Source organism: Zingiber officinale, chromosome 4A, assembly GCF_018446385.1.
Source record: "Zingiber officinale cultivar Zhangliang chromosome 4A, Zo_v1.1, whole genome shotgun sequence".
Taxonomy (NCBI): Eukaryota; Viridiplantae; Streptophyta; class Magnoliopsida; order Zingiberales; family Zingiberaceae; genus Zingiber; species Zingiber officinale.
This window is the reverse complement of record NC_055992.1, coordinates 138,631,007-138,652,147: the sequence shown is the minus strand read 5'-3', so window position 1 is coordinate 138,652,147 and position 21,141 is coordinate 138,631,007. Positions and strand designations below refer to the sequence as shown.

The window sequence follows — 21,141 nt, the reverse complement described above, 5'->3', positions numbered from 1 at the left end:
TTTTTAGGGAAAGATTTTAGTGTAGCAACTTAAGGCTTCTGCCAGAATAGCTGTCCTAGCAATTATCGAAACATCTAAACTGCTAAGTTGTTCCAAAACTGAGGTTAGGATATGGAATGGCATCTATAAGTATACTATTACTTCATGCAAGGACACAATTCTAAATAAAAAAATAAATCCTAGCTTAAGTAATGAAAATTGTACCCCCTCACTTTCCTTGCATTTTCTTTTCTTACTGGTGTTGAGATCTGTGAACTTCGAATTCCCAAACTTCAGCCTTTAAAAAGAAAGAAGTACAATGAAATAAACACACAGAAGATTCGATGATAACAATGATGATAATTAAAATAAGTAAAATATTTTGAAGAACTTTATATTCCAAACTTTGATGTTTGAGCATAGGTACTCAAAGGAGGATTCAATTTTTTCATGTGCCAATCATATAACACCAGAAAATGGCAATGGTTTAATATAGCCCTGCCATGAGCATGCATAAATCATCTCAAATATTACAGTGTTGAAATGCTAATTCATTACATTTGAATGGAAATGTGAGATGAAGATACAGGGAGAAGGTATACTTTGTTGATTAAACTAGAGGATGATGCCAATGGGAATTCATTGCACACAAATATCAGAAAATAAATAAGTCAAAGACATGGAAATTTAATTGAAGCACAAATCAGACAGTGAATAACTGCATAATACCGACTTCACCTATTAGAAGAAAAGGACATGATATTAAAAAGAGAACAAAAATCAAAATTCCACCCCTGAGAGGAATATCAGCAAATCCCATAATATCAAAACTCCACCCCATAAACAAGTCAAAGATATGCAAATTGCATTGAAGCACATATCTGACAGTGAATAACTGTATCATACCAACTTCACCTATTAGAAGAAAGATGCATGACATAGAAAAGAGAAAAAGAAACAAAATCCTCTCTGAGAGGACTATCAGCAAAAAATCCCATAATATCAAGTTTTATCCCGTGGAATTAAGCACATATCAAAGTTTAAGCAACTATGTCGCTTTCAAAATTATTTTAGTAAGCAAGCCTTTAAAAAGGAAAAGACTTGCGACCAAAATAGGGACTGAGGTACTGATTAGCAAAATTGCCCCAAACAAAGGACTGGGGTTTAGGGTAAAAAACTGGTCAAAATGAGAGAAATTTCAAGGTAATTGTTAGGAGATCATTTAACAGTCATGATCTTGATCATTGATGCAACTCCAACACGGTGTAGAGCCACAATAGATTCTCCAGGTTTGCATAACCCTGTAGCTTTCGCATGATGAAGAGCAAACTCGATGGCTTCATCAGTAGACTCACTGTCCGAAGACTTTGCAGATGCACAGCTCAAAACTGGGATCAATCCTCTAAATATAAGGCTGTGCCTTGCAGGAGCTTCATCACTGCAGAACCATTCGAAGGAATCTGTCCTCAATTCTGGAACCACTACAGACAGAATAGGCATCGCAGGCCTGTATTTCGCTACTAGTTTTGCTGTGCTTCCCCCTCTGGTCAGGACCAAGATGAGCGATGCTTTAGCAGAGTTGGCAGTTCTAACAGCAGATGACGCAAGACTCTCCAGCGGGCTCATAGGCATTGGTGCTGTAGCCATAATTCCTTTAAAAATAGCACCATAATCCAAATAAGACTCTGCTTCCAAGCAAATCTTAGCCATGGTTTGAACTGCTACCTCTGGATAAGCACCTGCAGCTGTTTCACCACTCAACATCACACAGTCAGTGCCATCTAGAACAGCATTAGCAACATCAGTTGCTTCTGCTCGAGTTGGTCGTGGTGATTTGGTCATAGACTCCAACATCTGAGTTGCAGTTACAACAGGTTTTCCTTGTATATTGCACTTGAAAATCATCACCTTCTGAGCATAGAATATCTTTTCAATAGGAATTTCCATGCCCAAATCACCACGTGCAACCATGAAAGCATCTGAATTTGCAAGAATGTCATCGAAGTTGGCCACCCCTTCTTGATTCTCAACCTGCAAGTATAATCAAAGATCATGTATCTTTGTGATCCATACAGAAATAACAGGAAGTTGAGAAACATCAACAGACCTTGGACATCAGCATAATTGATTTGGCATGTTCGCCAAGAAGTTTTCTGACCTCTACAAGATCAGAACCTTTGCGTACAAAGGACAGAGCAATCATATCAATTTTGTTTGGAACACCCCATTTGAGGATATCTTCCTTATCCTTCTCAGTTAGAGTTGGAAGATCCACAATAACTCCTGGAAGATTAACATTTTTCCTCTCACCAAGGAGTGCAGAATTCTCACAGCGGCAGCGAACGAGTCCTGTATCCTTATCACAAGAAAGAACTGTCAGAGTGATAGTTCCATCAGCACACAAAATGACACTGTCTGGCTTCACGTCCACTGCTAGCTTTTTGTAGCTCATAGATATCATTGTCTCATCTCCCTTTATGCTGTAATCTGTAGTTATAGTGATTTCTTGACCCTGTTTTAGTTGGATAGGCTTGCTATCTTTCAAAAATCCAGTCCGTATCTCTGGACCCTGCCAATTGTCATGGAAATTGTAAGGGAAACACCAACAGTGGTGTTTGCATATCAAATTAACTTCAAAACTTCCTGTTTTCTTCTATTGTTGTGTTAGTAAAATCAACATATTAAGTGCTGTTCTGTTTTCCTGCTGTCTTTTTCTTTATTTATTTAACATCGGCCAATATTAAAGCATCCAAACTTATCTGACCCAGGATTATAGACAGTCTAAATATTAGCTAATAGACATCGAAAGACAGTAAGAACGATGGTATACGAACATGTTTTCTTGCACATCAAATTAACAGAGTAGTAAACAAGTATGCCCGTGTATCATGAAAAGAAAAAAATAAATATTTTTCCAAAATTCATGTTTTCCTTCTAAATAAATCTATTTAGTAAGTATTGTTATTTTCTCCTATTGCTGTCATTTTCTATCTAAAATACAAATATATCTGACACAGGTTTATAAGTAATCTAATTTTTATACCAAAGGTATAAAACAACAGAATGGATGACAAGTAGACAAACAATGGTAGAATCTTGTGAGGTGTGCATTTAGCATTGGTTAAGATACATGTACAAAATCAATAGGACCTTTTTCATAAATGTCCTTCCCTTCATCTAAGTGCAAAACATGAGGTAGGAAGTTCAAATCAACCTAACTAAGATAAGCTTTTATAGTTTAGAGTCTTTAGACTATAATTGTAGATAAAATCAACGAAACAAATGGAGAGACTATTAGTATTGAGTATTGACCATCTTTGGACAAACTATCTAGATTCCTAAATTTATATGTATAGTGAGTAAACGTCCAACATAGACAAATAGGTTATCCCATTTACAATTGCTCTGTTGGATTCGACATTTATAGATGCACTCAAAATACATTTCTTACAAGATATTTTATTGATATACAAAGTCCAAAAGAATTGTTAGTATTTATTCAGAACCTTACTTCTTTACAACAAAAGATGAACAAATGTGAGCCCAACTATTTGGGATAAGAAACACAAATCTTATCCTCCCACCATGGAACAATGTTATCCTTCTAAAGATGACCAAATTTCTTTTGCTCCACACAATGCTAGACAGCTAAGAAATAGAAAGACCAAGATACACCACATTGAGATATCACATATTTGGGGCACTCCTGCACGATTTGAGTCCTTTTTTCATACAATGCCTCGTGAATTTTCTCTATGCCATGTTTGTGTGATCTTATCCCCCCATTGAATTTATCTAGGTCTATTTTGATTTAAGCACTTGTCATGCAACAACACAAATATCCTTTTAAACACCAGATAGATCAAGATAATGCAAATACTAGTCCACCAACGCCAGTCTGATCTAATTTAATACGATATGGTTCATCAAAGAATCGTTTTTGCTAAGCTCTCAAACGTATATCTTATCATACAGTATAAATAATCACCAAGTAACAAGCAAGAGTAAATCAAGTAGACAGCCATCGAATAAACGAGAGCTCAACAAGGACGGACCATAGAAAAACAGAGTGAAAGTCACATTAAAAAAACCAAAGACAATACTTTAATCAGTAAACAACGACAAAATCTTTTAAAAACAGTAGATCCTTAGATCTATTCATCTCAGTCGTATTTTAATTACAAAACGACAAAAAAAACAATAATCTCAGAAAAAGGCAATCTAAAGGGACGCGACGATTCGTTCGAGAGAAGAGTAAAACCGAGGGCAAGGAGAAACCTTTGTGTCAAGCATGACGGCGCAGAGGATTCCGGTGTTCTCCATCGCGGTGTGGACGTTGTTTAGGGTTTCCTGGTGGTACTCGTGGGATCCGTGGGAGAAGTTGAACCTCGCTACATTCATCCCCGCCCTCAGGAGCTTCTCGACCATCTCAACGGACCTCGACGCCGGACCTAGGGTGCACACAATCTTGGTCTTCGGCCTCCTCTGCGTTTCCTCCATTTCCGACGCCGCACCTAGTGATCGGATCGAGAAAGGACCGAAGGGGAAGAGGTAGGCAAAGGATCCGCAAGCTAAGCGACGGCAACGGAGACGGCGACGTTGACGGCGACGGAACCTGGAGGAGACAGCATGAACGAGTGAGCTTTATAGGGATAGAAACTCTGCAGTGTGCTTCTCCGCACGAAGAATAAGATCGTGATGCTTCGCCCTCGACGGTCAAGCCCAAATAGATCGGAACGCGAAAGCTACCCATTTTACATTTACCCACTTAATAACTTTCTATTATTGGTCTCGTAAAACCGAAGAGAAGAAGGTCACCGCGAGTATGGATGAACTTTACCTAGTGCGTGGACATATTCTTCGCGACCCTAGTTTTTAGAAATTAAATAAGAATTATTTTGGGAGCTAAATTAGATCGTGTTTACTAGAGTGGAATGTTAGGTAACGAGAATGATTCATTCCTCGAGATTTTTTTTAAACATTTTTTATTTGTTTATAGTTGGCATCACTAATATGGGAGGTGACAAGTGACTAATGGTGTTTACATCTGTCGTCAGGATAAATAGGATTCAGGATAAATAGGGTTGTAAATGAGTAGAGCATGAGTTTTAAATTTTTCAAATTTATTTAATAAAGTAACTGAGGTAAGTTAAATTCATCTTAAAATGAATCAACTCTTTAAATTAATTATTTAAATTTGACTTGATTTATATTTTATGAATTTAATTGAGTTTGTTTGAATCTTGGTTTAAACTTAATTCTTTAGATGTTATTAAATTCTCAATTCAAAATTGATTTGAATTTGGTTCGTTTAAATATTATCAAACTCTCAATTCAAGTCTGTTTGAATGTTTCAAACTTTTAATTGTTTGATTGATTATTGAGCTTGATATTTTAAATTTATTTTTTTATTTTATTTATTAGTATATTGATATGAGTTTTATTAATGAACATGATTCATGAATATTGTTCACGAATATTATTTATAAATATTGTTTAAACTTATTTATTTAGTTTAATTATCTATTCAAGTTTGTTTATTTAATTATTCTTGTGTATATTAAAAGAACATAAATAAATTCATACCAAGCCGAACACTAAATTTATTTATGAATATTTGATTCATTTATAAATCTATAGATAAATCGAAAACTACTGTAGATGGCCTAGGTTAACCATTCATTAAAAAAATTATTAGTTAATTCATTAGAACTCAATTTTTTTTTAGATGTCTGAAAAACACAAGACACTTTGCTGCTAGTTCCGGTGTAGAATTTTTCTATTCTACTATTTTGGATGATTCTGAATGGTTATTTGAGAGAATAATTAACTAAACTCTACAGTTTACTTAAATAAGTAAATTGAACTAAATATGTGAGGGTGGATTGGACAAAGTCTTCCCTGGGACATTTTATTTTTTTGAATTTGTCCGTATTTTTAACGTTATTATAATAATCATAAGATGTAACGGCTATAATTGTGTATATTAATCAAAGATGAAACATCTATATTAATAAACTATAATTGCTATGATATATGTCCCAGGGTTATAATTTTATTGTAGGATATTCAGATTATCATTCAAGTCGGTTCAACTCCTAGATTTCTGTATATTTATAGAAATTTTTCCTTTAAATGGAAGACATAACCAAAGGATATTGGACTTTTGGACTGACCGCCATGTGTATTTTTTGATTTATCCTAATAATCGGTGGAAAAATTCAGTAGGGCTAGAGTTAACGAAGCTAATTAGGTTTACCATTTTTTTACAATACATTATTATTAGTGTTGATTAGAGTTAAATTGCTATTATTTTAATATTTTATTAAGAATATGCCTCATTTACTAATTAACTTTGGCAAAGTTCAAAATAAAATTATATTAATGTTTTTTTTATTCACATTGAAAATAATTCTAAGATTTATTAGTAATTTCCACAAACGCATCAATCATTGATTTAGAGTTTGAGAGTCAGCTACGACATATTATTGGAAAATTTTCTCATTAACCAATCAAGGATCTAAAGTTCAAGACTCTACTATGAGGTATTATTGAGAATTTTTCTTATTAATCAATTAGAAATTTAGAATTATATTTGGTCTCAGATCTTAAAATTGGTAATACTGTGAGTAAAGAAATTTCTATAAATACCTTAGTACGGCGATATTAGAAAGCATACTTTTCTCAGCCACGTATAATTTTGATGGGGAAGTTACTCCACCTCAATTTTTCTATAAGTACTCTAGAGGTATATAAAATAATAAAAATATTAGAGTTAATAGAAAAATATGTTCTTTTAATTTTTAGCCCTAGACTCAAATGCCCTAGTGGGCTTACTAGATTGAAATTAAAGGGCATTACTGGAATAGTATTATAGGTGCATGCAAAGAAATGATGAAAAATATCGTATTTGATAAATAATTAGGAGTTTCTATAGTAATCTAACTATTTTATTAAGAATCTGGATATTTGACTAACTAATTTTGATGAAGCCCAAAATAAAATTACATTAATGTTCTTTCTTATATTAAAAAATATACATTGCCATAATTCTCTTTAGTTCCACATCTTAAGAGTAATAACACCGCGAGTGTAAATACCTTGGGTCGACGACGTTAGAAAACATATTTTTCTTGACCTTTTGGTTAAGATCAAGTGTTGTATTTGTTTTTATCAATTTAATATCTGATATAAAAAATTAAATTAATTTTTATTAGGGAGAGTCTGCTACAGTAGCTTATTGCTGGGGTTCTTGAGTGTTCTCTTGTGTTGTATTACTGCATGGACCTGGCACACCCTTATACGTATTCATGTATTATATTATTCATGTACTACTGCGTTGTTCTTTTTCCTATTCACACTGAAAATAATTCTAAGATTTATTAGTAATTTCCACAAACACATCAATCAGTGATCTAAAGTTCGAGACTCAGCTACGACATATTATTGGAAATTTTCTCATTAATCAATCAAGTATCTAAAGTTCAACACTTTGTTGCGTGGTATTATTGAGAATTTTTCTTATTAATCAATTAGAAATCTAGAGTTATCTTTAGTTCACATCTTATAATTGACAATACTGTGAGTAGAGAAGTTTCTATAAATATCTTGGGGCAGCAATATTATAAAGCATACTTTTCTCGACTTTTTGGCTAAGATCAAGTAGAGCCACATATAATTTTGATGGGGCAATTGTTCCGCCTCAATTTTTTTTATAAGTACCTTAGAGGTGTATAAAAATATTAGAGTTAATAGAAAGGGGTGTTCTTTTAACTTTTAGCCCCGGACCCAAATGCCCTAGTGGGCTTACTAGATTGAAATTAAAGGGCATTACTTGAATACTATTATAGGTGCATGCATAGAAATGACTAAAAATATCATATTTGCTAAATAATTAGGAGTTTATATAGTAATCTTACTATTTTATTAAGAATTTGGATCTTTTACTAACTAATTTTGATGAAGCCCAAAATAAAATTACGTTAATGTCCTTTTTTTATATTAAAAAATATGCGTTGTCATAGTTCTCTTTAGTTCCACATCTTAAGAGTAGTAACACTGCGAGTGGAGAATTTTTTCTATAAATATCTTAAGTTGACAATATTAGAAAGTATATTTTTCTTGACTTTTTGGTTAAGATCTGCATTTTTTTTATCAGTTTAATATCTTATATAAAAAATTAAATTAATTTTTTACAAGGGAGAGATCATTACAGTAGCTTACTGCTAGGGTTCTTGTGTTCTCTTATGTTGTATTACTGCATGGACCTTACGCATCTTTATATGTATTTATGTATTATATTATATATATAGAGAGAGAGATTTGATATGCTGAGCGACACTTTGTGCGCGATCGTGAGCGAAATCCGACATGGGCAATCTGACGCGGTCAAAACCTAATTTTTTAATCTCTCTCTCATCTGCATGCAACAATTTTTCTCTCTCATCTGCATGTAACAACTTTTCTCTTTCATCTGCATGCAACAACTATAAAATTTTTTAATCTCTCTCTCATATGCATACAACAATTTTTCTCTCTTTCTTTTTAAATTAAAATAATATTTTATCTTCTCTCTCCTATTATTACATGTAAAAAATTATTGTGGTAGTGATGATACAATGTTGTAGCAGCTACTATGCAATAGCTGCTACAACTTGTAGTAATTGCTATGCACTAGTTGTTACAACTTGTAGCAGTTACTATGCAATAGCTACTACAACGGTGCAGTAGCTGTTACAACGGTGCAGTAGTTGTTATAACGGTGCAGTAGCTACTACAACGGTGCAGAAGCTGCTGCAAAAGTGCTGAAGCTGCTACAACGGTACAGTAGCTGCTACAACGGTGCAGAAGCTGCTACAATGGTGCAATAGCTGCTATAATGGTGTAGAAGTTGCTACAACAGTGCAATAGCTGCTATAACGGTGCAGAAGTTGCTACAATGGTGCAGTAACTTCAACAACGGTGCAGAAACTATTACAACAGTGCAGTAGTTGCTACAACAGTGCAGTAGCTGCTACAACAGTACAGTAGCTGCTACAACATATTACACAATAACACTACTACACGTTATAGCAGCTACTATACAGAAGCTGCTACAACGTGTAGCAGCTATAATGTAGTAGCTGCTATAATGTTGTAGCAGCTACATCACTTTTAAAAATTAGCGGCATGGTGATTGTTGCATGCAATCAGATGAGAGAGAGATTAAAATATTTTATATTTGCATGCAGATGAGAGAGAGATAAGTTGTTGCATGTAGATGAGAGAGAGATTAAAAAAATTGGATTTTGGTCGCCTCAGATAACCCATGTCGGATTTCGCTCACGGTCGTGCACAAAGTATCGCTTAGTATATCAAATCTATATATATATTATACATATGACACATGATGATTAATAAATAACGGGTGGATTCATTAAATACTAATTTGGTTGATTGTTGTGACAATGGCATACGTCTTCACATTGATCGTTTTCGTTTTAGTGTACTAGTTAAAGTATTGCGAGTTTGATAGATTATAAAAGATTGAACAGATTAATAAGTTTTGAATATCCTGACAGTGCAAATGAGAAGATTGGTTGAATATCCCCTTTTTATTCTATTTAATTTTATTTTGATTGTAATTATTTTTCTAATTCAAGGAGAATTAATAATTTGAAAGTCTTGAAATTCATTTCTAAAATTCAAAGTGAAGAAAAAAAAGTGATAGTATTTTTTTAAAAATCTAGATGTTCGGGTTTATGATCCATTAATCTCAAATGTGACTGTTTAGGACTTATGAAAATTTGAGTAATGACTCATAGAGAAAAAAAATTTTAGAAAAAAAGTTCATAGATACATAAATTAATGACCTATTATTTTCATTTTTATATATTTCATCATTTTATGTATGTATATCCCTGAGATTTTTTCTAAAATTTTTCCTTGTGCGTATCATTTTTTTTAAAAAAAAAATTCATAGCCATTGGTATAAAATATAAAATATAGATGAGTCTAGTTGGACGGCCCAATGTCACAAGTAAATCACTCTGCATATGTAAGGTGTCCTTTATAAAATTTAAACTCTTATTATTTAAGAATTCTGTCAGACGATTTATCATTAGCACGGTAACTCGAGGCAAAATGTAAAATTTTTTTGACTTTAATTGAATTTGAAAAAAAAAAAAGAAAATAAAAAAAAACTATTTATATTTGGAGAAATGAAAATAATAGCATTTAATTAATAAATCTGAATAATTAAAGTCACATTTTTAGTAATTAACTTCCACAAATAAGATTAACTCATAAACATTTTAATATTTTTAATGTCATATAAAATTTATTTGAAGATTACAAGTGATTATATATATGCACATATCTTAGAAATAATTTTATACTTTTGTACAACAATATTTATTAAAAAAATACCAAAAGAAATTTTTTGGTATAATATAATTATCGTGGTTAAGTGCATTTGATATAACTAAATGAAAATGCTTTATAACTAAATAAAGGTATATATTTTGTTAAAGAAAATATACATATTATTTATTAAAACAAAAGATATGTACCTAAATAACATTAAAGATCATATGTTGTCTTATAAATCTTTCTAAATTATTTTTTTTCTTCCTTAATCATTGATTTATTCATCGAATATGTATGATAACTAAGTGAAAATGTGTTAGAACATAGGATGGGACCACTCCTTGATATGCCAATAGCTGAGTTTCTACGATAAGTCGAATGCCAATCAAGTCAGTTTCTATTGGATTTCTATCCGATCAAGTTATGCAAAGGCTCTGAAATACCTAATGAGAAAAGGTTGGGTTAAGATGAGAATTTTCAGTGATGATGACGACTTTAGGAAAGTTAGAGACACCATAAAGAGTTAGAAGGATGTCAAAAAGGATCTTAGTGAAATCTCTTCCGAAGCACAAATCAAATCTAGAAAAAATAGGAGAAAAGAGAAAAGACGTGGAATAACATGAAATAATCTCGTAACCCTATTACCATATATCGGGAGTGAAAAATGATAAAGATTCTCAAATGACATATCTCTTTAATCTTCCTCAAAGGGCTCACCCCTCATCAATTTGCATTATTATAATCGTCGTGTCATATTTAAACTCAAGAGCGGTTTGAGCTGAGCCCTACTTAACTATGTCTGGTTGAACTCAAGCTTGATTACGAGTCAGGCTGGCTTGAGTTGAGCTCGACCGTGAGTCAGATTGACTTTGTCCGACCTCTGAAGGATCAGTCTGGTTTAACTTGAGCTCATTGTGAGTTAGGTTGATTTGACCTGAGCTCATTGTGAGTTAGGTTGATTTGACCCGAACTCAACCTTGAGTCAGGTCGAGTTGATTTTGAGTTGATTGAGTCATGAGCTTACCACACGGCCCGTGTCATCTCCGCCACTTGGCTTGGGATGTTTGAACATTAGTTTTATAGATAAGCGCATGGTAGTATTGCGATTGTGCGTAAAGAATTGTCTTCGCATAAGTTTTATCCCCCGATGAATCGAATAATGAATAGCATAGGCAGTTGCGTTGAAGCAAAGGTGAAGATAAAGTGAAAGGGGATTTGAGTGATGGAAATTAAAAGCAGAAGTGTGATCATAAATATGCCCTAATCACAATCACAGCATAATTAAGCATAATAATGTCTGGTCTCTACTCTCTAGTGGTGTGTGTATAACGCCAAAGTATATGCCCCAATAAAGCAGGCCAAAACCATCTTTATTTCTCCAAAAGAAAGTGCCATGATTTGAATGGAAATAGTCAAAAATAAAATAAAAAACTTTAGTTTTGATATAAATTAGGGCAAATTTTCTTGGAGGTAATATATGTGTTTGCCCATTGGGTACGATTACCAGCTATGCACATTTTCTTTTAGTAGGATGCTAATTTGACTATCTGTTGTAGTATTTTTCAGATTTATTAGGAAACTTTTGTAGGATTGAACAGTTCATCTCGAGATTTAGTCGGCTCGGGGGTTAGATATATGGTAATAATAATAATAACAAATAAATAAATAAATTAGAACAATTTTGATTAACAGAAATTGTAAATCAGGATCAATAAAATTCTTATCCAAATTATAAATAAAAAAACTCTCTAAATATATATAAAATTAAACTCACTAACATGCTAAAGAAATTTTAAAATATAAAAATTTCAAACAAGCAAAGAAACATAAATTGAGAGTTATATAATATCTAAACAAATCACTGTTTTGTTGAAACAAACTCAAATTCAAATTGAGAACTCAATAATATTTAAATAAACTAAACTCAAGTTCTTTAAAAAAAAAAAAATTATTTCAACCTTAGATGATCTTTCCTAATTCGCTATCAGATAAATTCAAAACACTAACATACACACATTTAAAAGTCGATCTTTAGAATATTTATCATTTATGGCCCTATTGAAATTTAAATTTTGATCTTCTTACGAATGGTCAAAGTAGTGCAAAAAAGGCATCCTCAAGCATGTTTTATGCTTTAGCATGATCTTAATGTGATGCTTGAGGAATTGAGGATGCTTAAAGTAAGATTTATTAAATTTTAAGCTTCTAATTACATCCTTACGCAATGCCATGAATCTATAAACAATCTTGTCTATAAAGTAGGAAAATATTTCTCCTTCCAATTGAACACAACATTAATTTTGTTCTTCCTTTACCTGTCTTTATCTCCAAAAAAAGACAACTGGAAGAATAAACAAATTCATTACTGAAGAGCAGTTGATAAACACACAGAAATCCAACAGAAAACACTCATGATGATACAGATTTACAAACCAGTGGCCTGTTTATTGAGACCAGACTGGTGAAATTACAGGTTGAGGAACTGCATTTGTAGAACATCAATGTTCTACCTGTTCTATTTTTAAAAAATAATAATAAAAAAAATAAAAAATAAAAACTGCATTAGCAGCAAGGAGAAGCACAAATCTAATCCAGGGTACAAGTGGCAAGGTAATCTCTTGTTCTATCAAAGATCTCTCCAACTAGACAATTTCAATTTCGATTTACTTGATTCACTTCCATCAAGCAAATGAAATTGCCTTCCACATTGCCAAGTAATATCTCGGCAAAGATCCAGTTGTAAACGCAAACTCTCAAGCATTCTGTGTGACTTGTTCTACTTGATTCGCTGAGCATATGGAATATCCAAATCAGGTGGCAAATTGCATCGACTGATTCATTCAGCTATAGATTCACCTTGCATTCAACCATGAACTTGTCATCCTGTGTAAGAAATTTCTTCCAGTACTTTTTGTATTTTGGAATGCCGAGGTCAAGCCAAGGTTTCATATTGCCATTGTAATGCAAGGACAAACCACTGTTTATAGCCTCTCTAGTGATACCATGATTGTGACCAAGCCCTGCCAAAGACCAGCTCTCATTTAAGGGTTGGATCAGATTCTGGAATGCAATTAAGCTTGCGGGCAGTGCTGCAGCTCTAAGCGATGTTTCATCTTTCGTTTGAAACTGTAATGGGTCAAAGCATATTATGAGATTTCATTCAAGCAGAATGGAGACTCAATAAGAACAAGTCGAACATAAAATTCTTCAAGGAAAAAAAACAAACAAACTTCCAATTAGGTGGGAAACTGATGGCAAAGAGATCCAAACAGAAAAAGATGGCGAATGTACATTCACTATTTAGGTGAAGAGATGTAATCAGGAAATTTGTTGGATTAACCATGTGTTAAGCACATTAAAAGTTTAGAAAACTAAGTTTATGCAACAAAAAAGTCTCCTTTTATTCCAAGTGGGCATTTGGCTATAGAATACAGTTCAGTGTTGAGAACATGCTAAGTGCTATATCACTTACGCCTTGAAGAAGTTGCAAATATATCGCCGTCACATTATGCTCCCTCCATTTATCCAAATCAACAATATTCAATCCAGAAATCCAAGTGCATGAATTCGCATCATAGATGTTTCTGCCCAGAAGATTTTTCAGTTGGCTTAGTCTCATCCCACAAAGCTCGACAGCTCCAATCACCTTTCCACCCAGGTCATAGCTCCATAGGGGTGACAAATCCTGCTGAACAACCACATCATCATCCAAAACCACTACTCGTTTTAGGTTCTTAAAGAGTTCGGGAAGAAGAAAGTGAGAATGGCCAAACACACTAATGTATGCGGCACTCATTTCTGCAGCAGGTTGATCAGGTCTATGAATAGATATACGAAATTCTTCAGATAGTAACAGTGCTGATAGGCTGGTATTGTGAAGGACGTGCTTCGGCTTAAGTTCTTCAATGTTTATCACATGAACGGTTGCTTCTCTGTAAGAATTTTTTTGAAACCATACCTTCATAGCATAAAAATTTTGTGCGTCTGTTACAACATGGAATGCCATATTTTGATTGACCTATAAAATTAACAGAAAATTCATTAAACGCCAAAAATAGCATCCATAATTTCACTCAGCTATGAGAAAAGGTATAAGTACCTCAGAGCTCATTACTGTTGAATTTATAGTAACTGAAGCTGCGAGAACATTTTTGGAGAAAATCGCATAATGCATAAGATTTCGACTGTCAAATGGGTTAGGGTGTGACTCCTGGTAGCTAGTTGACGGAGATTTAAAAAACTCCAATGTCAATCTCATTAACAAGCAATGAAGACTTTTAGGCATTGTCTGAACAGCAAGGTGATAGAGGAATGCGCTTTGCCTCATATGAAAATTAGATTCATCCTCGGTGAGATCTAGTATCTGTCTGAGTTTCTTCTGGATGTTATTGCAATCCACAGCGCACGCTTTAGCTCTTGCAATTGTCTCTTCCATCTTCTGTGTCTTCTTTTCTGCACTGAAAGTGAAAAGAAATAACCATGTTAGTTTCTATCTGCAGATCTATATATTATTATCCTCAGACCTAGAAGTGCCAGCCAGTTCCATGAGATCAACAGCAGTTTGCCAATCTATTATTCACAAATTCACAAGTTCATTTCAAAGATTTCTAAACCAACAAAAAACTAGAAGCAAATACCATAGTTTCTATTAATTCAAACAGAGATACTTTATCATTTCACTGTTTCTGTCTAAAACACCAACTAGATGCAATGAACAAGCATAATTTGGGGATGCAACAAAGACAACAGGTTTGCATGTCCAAAACACTAAAGGGAAGAACTGTTTGAAGTTTTGTTTGATATCCTTTTCTCTTTCAGAGCTCCACCTAATTGTTCAGTGACACCCTTTTCTCTGCCTTTATAAGTAAACTTACAAATTCATGAATACATACTTACCTTCTAATGCTGGCTACACGACACCCGTAAATCATTGATGGTCTTACAACAGTTTAATCATCTATATGGAGTATATTTCAAGAAACCTAGGCAAGCAAAAGATAAAATACTTTAACAACATATTCAACGATATATGAACAACAATAAGTACAAAGATTCATCCATGGATATAGAACAGGATAATGTCTTTCATATATTCCTTAACATAAATGCTTCAGATGACAAAAATGATTAAGAAGAAATCCTAAAATATTGTAATTTGTAAGAAGCTGGATGTGTGCGCGCGCGCACACACGCACACACATGATTATTAGAAAATAAAAACAAAAAGTAGAAAGAAAAAAAAACAGCATGTAGAGTTGAGATTTACAATTTTGGAAGATCATCATCTGTAATTGCTTCACTGAGTATCCGTTCATGTTCTTGTATACTTTGTTTCAAATCACGAGATAGCTTCATTTGTCCATGAAGTTTTGCTATGCTTGGATAGTAAGCTCTAGCAACGTAAAGCTGGTCTTTGAATGTCTTAACGATGGAATCCTTCATTGCTGTTTTATGTTCTACAGACCATAAGCAATAGCTCCCAAATTCACGCTGACAATCTTTCCTTATTTCATCACCATTTTCTCCACCAGCATTTATTTTCATGCCATCACTGCTCCCATGCTGACAGAAGAGAATACATCCAAAGTTTGCATGGATGTGAAATTCAAACACGAGTAAATTTTTATTAGGGTTGTTATTGAACTTGAAGTTTTAAGTTATACAACATGAAACGGAATTCAATTATAGGAAGCATAAATAAGAGCCTTGACGAAAAGAGAGATCAGATCTCTAATCATGTCATCATCTCAAATCTATTACAGTTTCCCAGGAAGGCACCATTCCTCAAGTAAAGACAACAATTTGTAGTCAAATATCACAGCTAACCTTACTCAAATATGGAAGTGATGTTGGAACTTTTTGTGCTACATGGGGAACTGTAGAAATAAACAAGATGGATAAGCAAAAGCCATAAAAATCTCTACAAAAGTTACAAGATAAATCAACATTGGAAAAAACAACCACCAAGAACTCTCCCACCAGCTGCTACACTGCAAAGATATGTGAAAATGTAAAGATATTTGAGATAAAAATGAACTAGGAATACCCCGATTCCATCTCAGGTATAGTAGTGTTCTCAAAATATGAATAAACAACAGCATTCAATTCCAGGAGGTGAGTTATCAGAAATCAGTAGCTTTTTAACGCATGCACATTGGCATTCTTAGGGCATATCCAATGCAAGGTTTATGAGAGGTTTGTAAAATCTAAAAAACTGAATAAAAAGTTTTGAACCATTGTAGAGGTTAGGGGTGATCGCGGATCGGGTTGGTTCGGTTATTGGGATAAAAAACTATCCGGCCCTACTAGATCGGATAATGTAATATCATGACCCTACATCCGACCCTATATCCGACGGTTATTATGTATTAAATATCCGACGGGTTGTCAGTTATTTGGATATCCGACCCTATATCCAATGAAATATAAAATATAAATATAAAATAATAAAAAATAAAATATTTTAAAATGATAATAGACATTACTCATTACACGTTGTAGTAGCTAATCGTCAATAGCTGCTACAACGTGTAACAACTTATCGGCAGTAGCTACTACAACGTGTAGCAGCTTATCCGCAGTAGCTACTATAACGTGTAACAACTTATCGACAGTAGTTGCTACAAGTAGGGGTGATCGCGGATCGGGTTGGTTTGGTTATTGGGATAAAAAACTATCCGGCCCTACTAGATCGGATAATGTAATATCATGACCCTACATCCGGCCCTATATCCGGCGGATTTTGTTTTTTCGGTTCGGTTCGGGTCGGTATAAGCGGGTTGGTCGGTTTAGCGGGTTGACTGCTCACCCCTAGTAGAGGTGAGCAGTAGTAAAAACTCAAACGTACTCTGTAGTCTCGAAATTGATGTAATATGCATGAAACCATGCAACTCATGCTATGAATTGGATCACAAAAAAGCTTATTTAAAAAAAGGGTAGATCCGCTACCTTAGCGGCTCCCTTAGTGCCGGCCCCACACCGGCCCCACAAACAAAGAAACTTATTTAAAGCTTTAACCATTGAAGATGTTTCGATAAACTTTCATATTGTTGATGTGGCAAATTGGGATCATAAAAAAAGCTCATTTAGAATTGTAACGATTGGAGATGCCCTGTAGCTATTCTAATGTGTTATGATAAAAAGGCTCACCAAATAGTTGACAAATCTCATCAAATTATACTTCTGAAAACTAAAATTCAGTGCATAAATAGAATTCAGGTTTTGTGCTGATTAAATTAGCAAATTTACAACTTACCTTGGGTGTCATGAATGATCGTTTCTGGTTTATGATAGGCACTGTTATTATTTGGATCAGAGTGTGAAGTCATAATCACAGTCAATGGTTTGGAAATTGGACCCTTCCCCTCCTCAATCAGTGGCGTGGAATTCTTGGCAGGTTTATTATTCAGAAAGGTACCAGTTTTTTGCATGTGATTCCAGCTAAGATCCTGACAAATACACAAACACAGTAAAAAAAGAATTTATGAACTGAACGTGAGTCATATCAGAACTCAAGAAAGAAATTAAATTTGCATAACAATCTAAAAAAAAAAAAATCAGTTTTTTTCTTCAAATTGAAAGGAAAAAAGACTTGTAGATGGTGAAAAATACAACAGCAAACCAAAGGCAACCTTTGAGAACGCAGGCTCAAATTTTTTGACGAGATTCTTGATCCTTAGACTGTCACCTTCATATGAACCGAACTAAGTGCAGAGGATATGAAAAAAAAATATTAGTAACCCACATAACCATCTGTAACTAAAATATGTTGGGAGAAAAAACCTTTGAAGTACCAACGCCATACAGAGTACTTTCCTGTGCCACGACAGCATTCATGAACATTACAATTGTCAAATAAAACGTTTAAATTAATGATCTTTCGATCTATAACAATCCGGAGGTAACCTTACCCAAGGCACGAGATCATCGTCTGTGACGTATCCTGCACCGGAAGACAAGAAACAAGAGGAATAATAAGACTAAGATGATGTCACACAATAGTTCAGTTTTGACTTAGACGAAGACCAGAAAATTAAATCCCCAAATTGGATCCAAATCCGAGTGAGAAAGAGCGCAACCGCAAACCAAATTACAGGCAATGCCACCAACTTCAAGGTGACACCAGTAGATGGCAGATCAGCAAAGAGGAATAGAGAGGAGGGGGCGAAATGTGCGACTTACCGGAGGGGAAGCGGTTGAGGAGGCCGAGAAGGAAGAAGAGGGGCACGAGCAGGGAAAATATGACGAGGACGAGTACCGCCACCGAAGAGGAGCGACAGCGCCGCTTCGACGCTGGAGGTGTCGAGATCACCACGAAACCCTTCATTGCGTCATCCACCGACACCGCCGCTTCAAATTTCTTCTTCTTCTTCTTCTTCTTCTTCTAGCACTAGCGCACTGCTCTTCCGCGCTGCCACTGCTACTCCATACTTCTCCGCTAAGCTTGCTGCTCTGTAATGCGCTTCGATTTGGCGAACAAAAGTGAAAGCGAAAAAGGAGGAAGAAGGAAAAGAAACCGGCGAGTGTGAGAACAGAGTGAAGAGGATTCGGTGGCAGCCTTTTGCTATATTTATCTATTTTTCCTAATTTTTTCAGGTTAAATTTATTTAGCATTTTACTCCATGACAGTTTCAGTATTGCACATTTTACTTCCTTAGTTTTCATAATTTCAAAAACATATAATATATTTCCATTATTCCCCTCCTCTATCTTTTCATGAAATAATTATTTCATATGGATTTACATGCGCACGTCTGCGAGTCTTTGCGCAAGTGTTTATAAATTTTTTAAAAATTATTAGTCATAATTTATACTATCAAATTAAGATGTGAGAACTAGATATATTAAGGATTCTAAGAGTGTATTGATTTTAATTTAAAGTAATTTAAATTTTTTGTGTTCCATTAGTTATTTGGGCCCATTGTCTTAGATTTTATAATGAGTTTATACCAAATTTTCTCAAGTCTTTGTACATTTAAAATTTTACTGATTTATACTATCGATTTGAATAAGGTCGAATTTTCTATGAGGCCGCAAACAATCACCTCAGGGCTTGACTTAGGGAGGGGTCTAATTTTTTTTAATTGTACTTGTATGGTTGGCGGTCCATGATGAAAAAGATGATTCAAAACTCACACCGGCTTAAGAATAGGTCATTAAATTTGTTATTATTTAAAAATTATTATTAATTTTTTAAATAGGATATTAGAATAATTTAAAGAAGTTAATTAAATTCTATATGATTAAATAAAAAGATCATATTGCCTTAATCATTTCTTCTTCACCTTCTTGTCTCCTCGACCAATCGGAGACCATGCTTGGTTTAAAGGATCCTCCAAAAGCATTCAATTTCTCTGGAGAAGTAGGTTCTCGAACCATCGGCCAAAATCTCCTCTTCTGTTCTCCTATCTCCATTCTTTCAGTCATAACTATACGTTTTTTTTTTTGTCATCCGGGTGCTCTCGTAATTTTTTTTGTATTCGAGATTTTGAATTATTCACAATGTCAGTGCAATCGATTTCATATTTGTAGTGGTTCGGCAATATTTTTGTGTTTGTATTCTACTAGTGCATGTCATATTTGCCCTTCTGTCGTCGTTTGAAATTTTCGAATTAATTTTCAAATTAGATGCTAATAAATTTTATAAACTTTGTGTAGGAGCTGGAGTTTCAAAAATTTGAGGTTTAAATTCTAAAATCCTTAAATTTGGATACAAGCCCTAATTTACAAAAATTAGGATTTGAATTAAATTCATTATGAATTATTATTGGGATTCAATCAAAGTCTTACATTGGAGAGATTTAATAAAGATCATGGGGTTAAAAGAATGCATGATATCTCCATTGATATGAGACCTTTTGGGGAAAGCCCAAGAATAAAGTCATGAGGGTCTAGGTCAAAGTGGATAATATCATACCATTGTGGAGATATGTGGACATCCTTTTACACAACAAATGGTATCATAACCATGGTCCAAACCAGATGTCATGTGAGGTGGCCTTGAACGAAGTTGAGGGTGGGCCCGAAGTAGATCAGGATAACTGGATGTTTGCAGGGAGACCTGGAGCAGGTCAAGGTGATCAAATACTTGCATAGAGGCGTACGTCATGGTGACCGGATGCTTACAGGGAAGCCCGAAGTAAGTCAAGGTGATCGGATGTTCACGGATAAGCCCGAAGAAGGTCAAAATTGATCGGATCAAGCTGCTTACGGGGAGGTCTGGAACAGATCAGGATGACCGAATACTTATGGGAAAGACCCTGAAGCAGGTCAGTGTGACCAGATGCTTGCGGGGAAGCCTTGACCATAAGAGTAATTGTGGTCCTTCGTTTGAGGGGAGGATTGTTGGGGTTCAATCAAAATCCCACATTGAAAAGATTTGATAAAGATCATGGAGATAAAAAGATGTATGATATCTCCATTGGTATGAAGCCTTTTTATCCTTTTGTACAATAATTATTGAATTATATATTCACTTTTAATAACTTATAGGTATAATAAAAATATATTTAAAATGCCTCTGAAATACACCACGATGTATTCCATGTATCTATGCTGAGGAGATACGTATCCGATCCGGTACATGTTCTGTCAGATGTATCAATTCCTATTCAGCCCGACGTCACTTACGAGGAGGTTCCGGTACGGATTCTGGACCATAGGGAGCGTCAGCTGCGGAACAAGACGGTCCGGCAAGTTAAAGTCGGATGACAGTATCATTCTGACGAGGAGGCTACTTGGGAGTTGGAGGATACGATCCGAGCTCGATACCCTCATCTGTTTACTTGAGGTATGTGGGTTAGGTTTCTTTTCAGC

General features: G+C 34.5%; 2 protein-coding genes and 1 pseudogene across 2 annotated transcripts; 1 reads left to right on the top strand and 2 right to left on the bottom strand.

Annotated features, from left to right (window-relative positions):
• Window positions 1-958: 958 nt before the first annotated feature.
• On the bottom strand, window positions 959-4,644 carry LOC121971437 (pyruvate kinase, cytosolic isozyme). The gene is made up of 3 exons (XM_042522701.1): window positions 4,258-4,644; window positions 2,087-2,548; window positions 959-2,010 (listed from the first exon to the last, which is right to left on the bottom strand). Exons 1-3 carry the CDS (start codon window positions 4,477-4,479, stop codon window positions 1,198-1,200), a joined length of 1,497 nt encoding a protein of 498 aa, XP_042378635.1. The 5' UTR covers window positions 4,480-4,644; the 3' UTR covers window positions 959-1,197.
• A 2,459-nt stretch (window positions 4,645-7,103) lies between these two features.
• On the top strand, window positions 7,104-7,280 carry LOC121973946 (annotated as a pseudogene).
• Window positions 7,281-12,668: 5,388 nt separating this feature from the next.
• LOC121971436 (probable galacturonosyltransferase 7) lies at window positions 12,669-18,868 on the bottom strand. Its single transcript, XM_042522700.1, has 10 exons — window positions 18,508-18,868; window positions 18,237-18,268; window positions 18,109-18,141; window positions 17,958-18,029; window positions 17,582-17,774; window positions 16,153-16,202; window positions 15,593-15,888; window positions 14,426-14,783; window positions 13,799-14,344; window positions 12,669-13,452 (listed from the first exon to the last, which is right to left on the bottom strand). Exons 1-10 carry the CDS (start codon window positions 18,650-18,652, stop codon window positions 13,171-13,173), a joined length of 2,007 nt encoding a protein of 668 aa, XP_042378634.1. The 5' UTR covers window positions 18,653-18,868; the 3' UTR covers window positions 12,669-13,170.
• Between the last annotated feature and the right edge of the window lie 2,273 nt (window positions 18,869-21,141).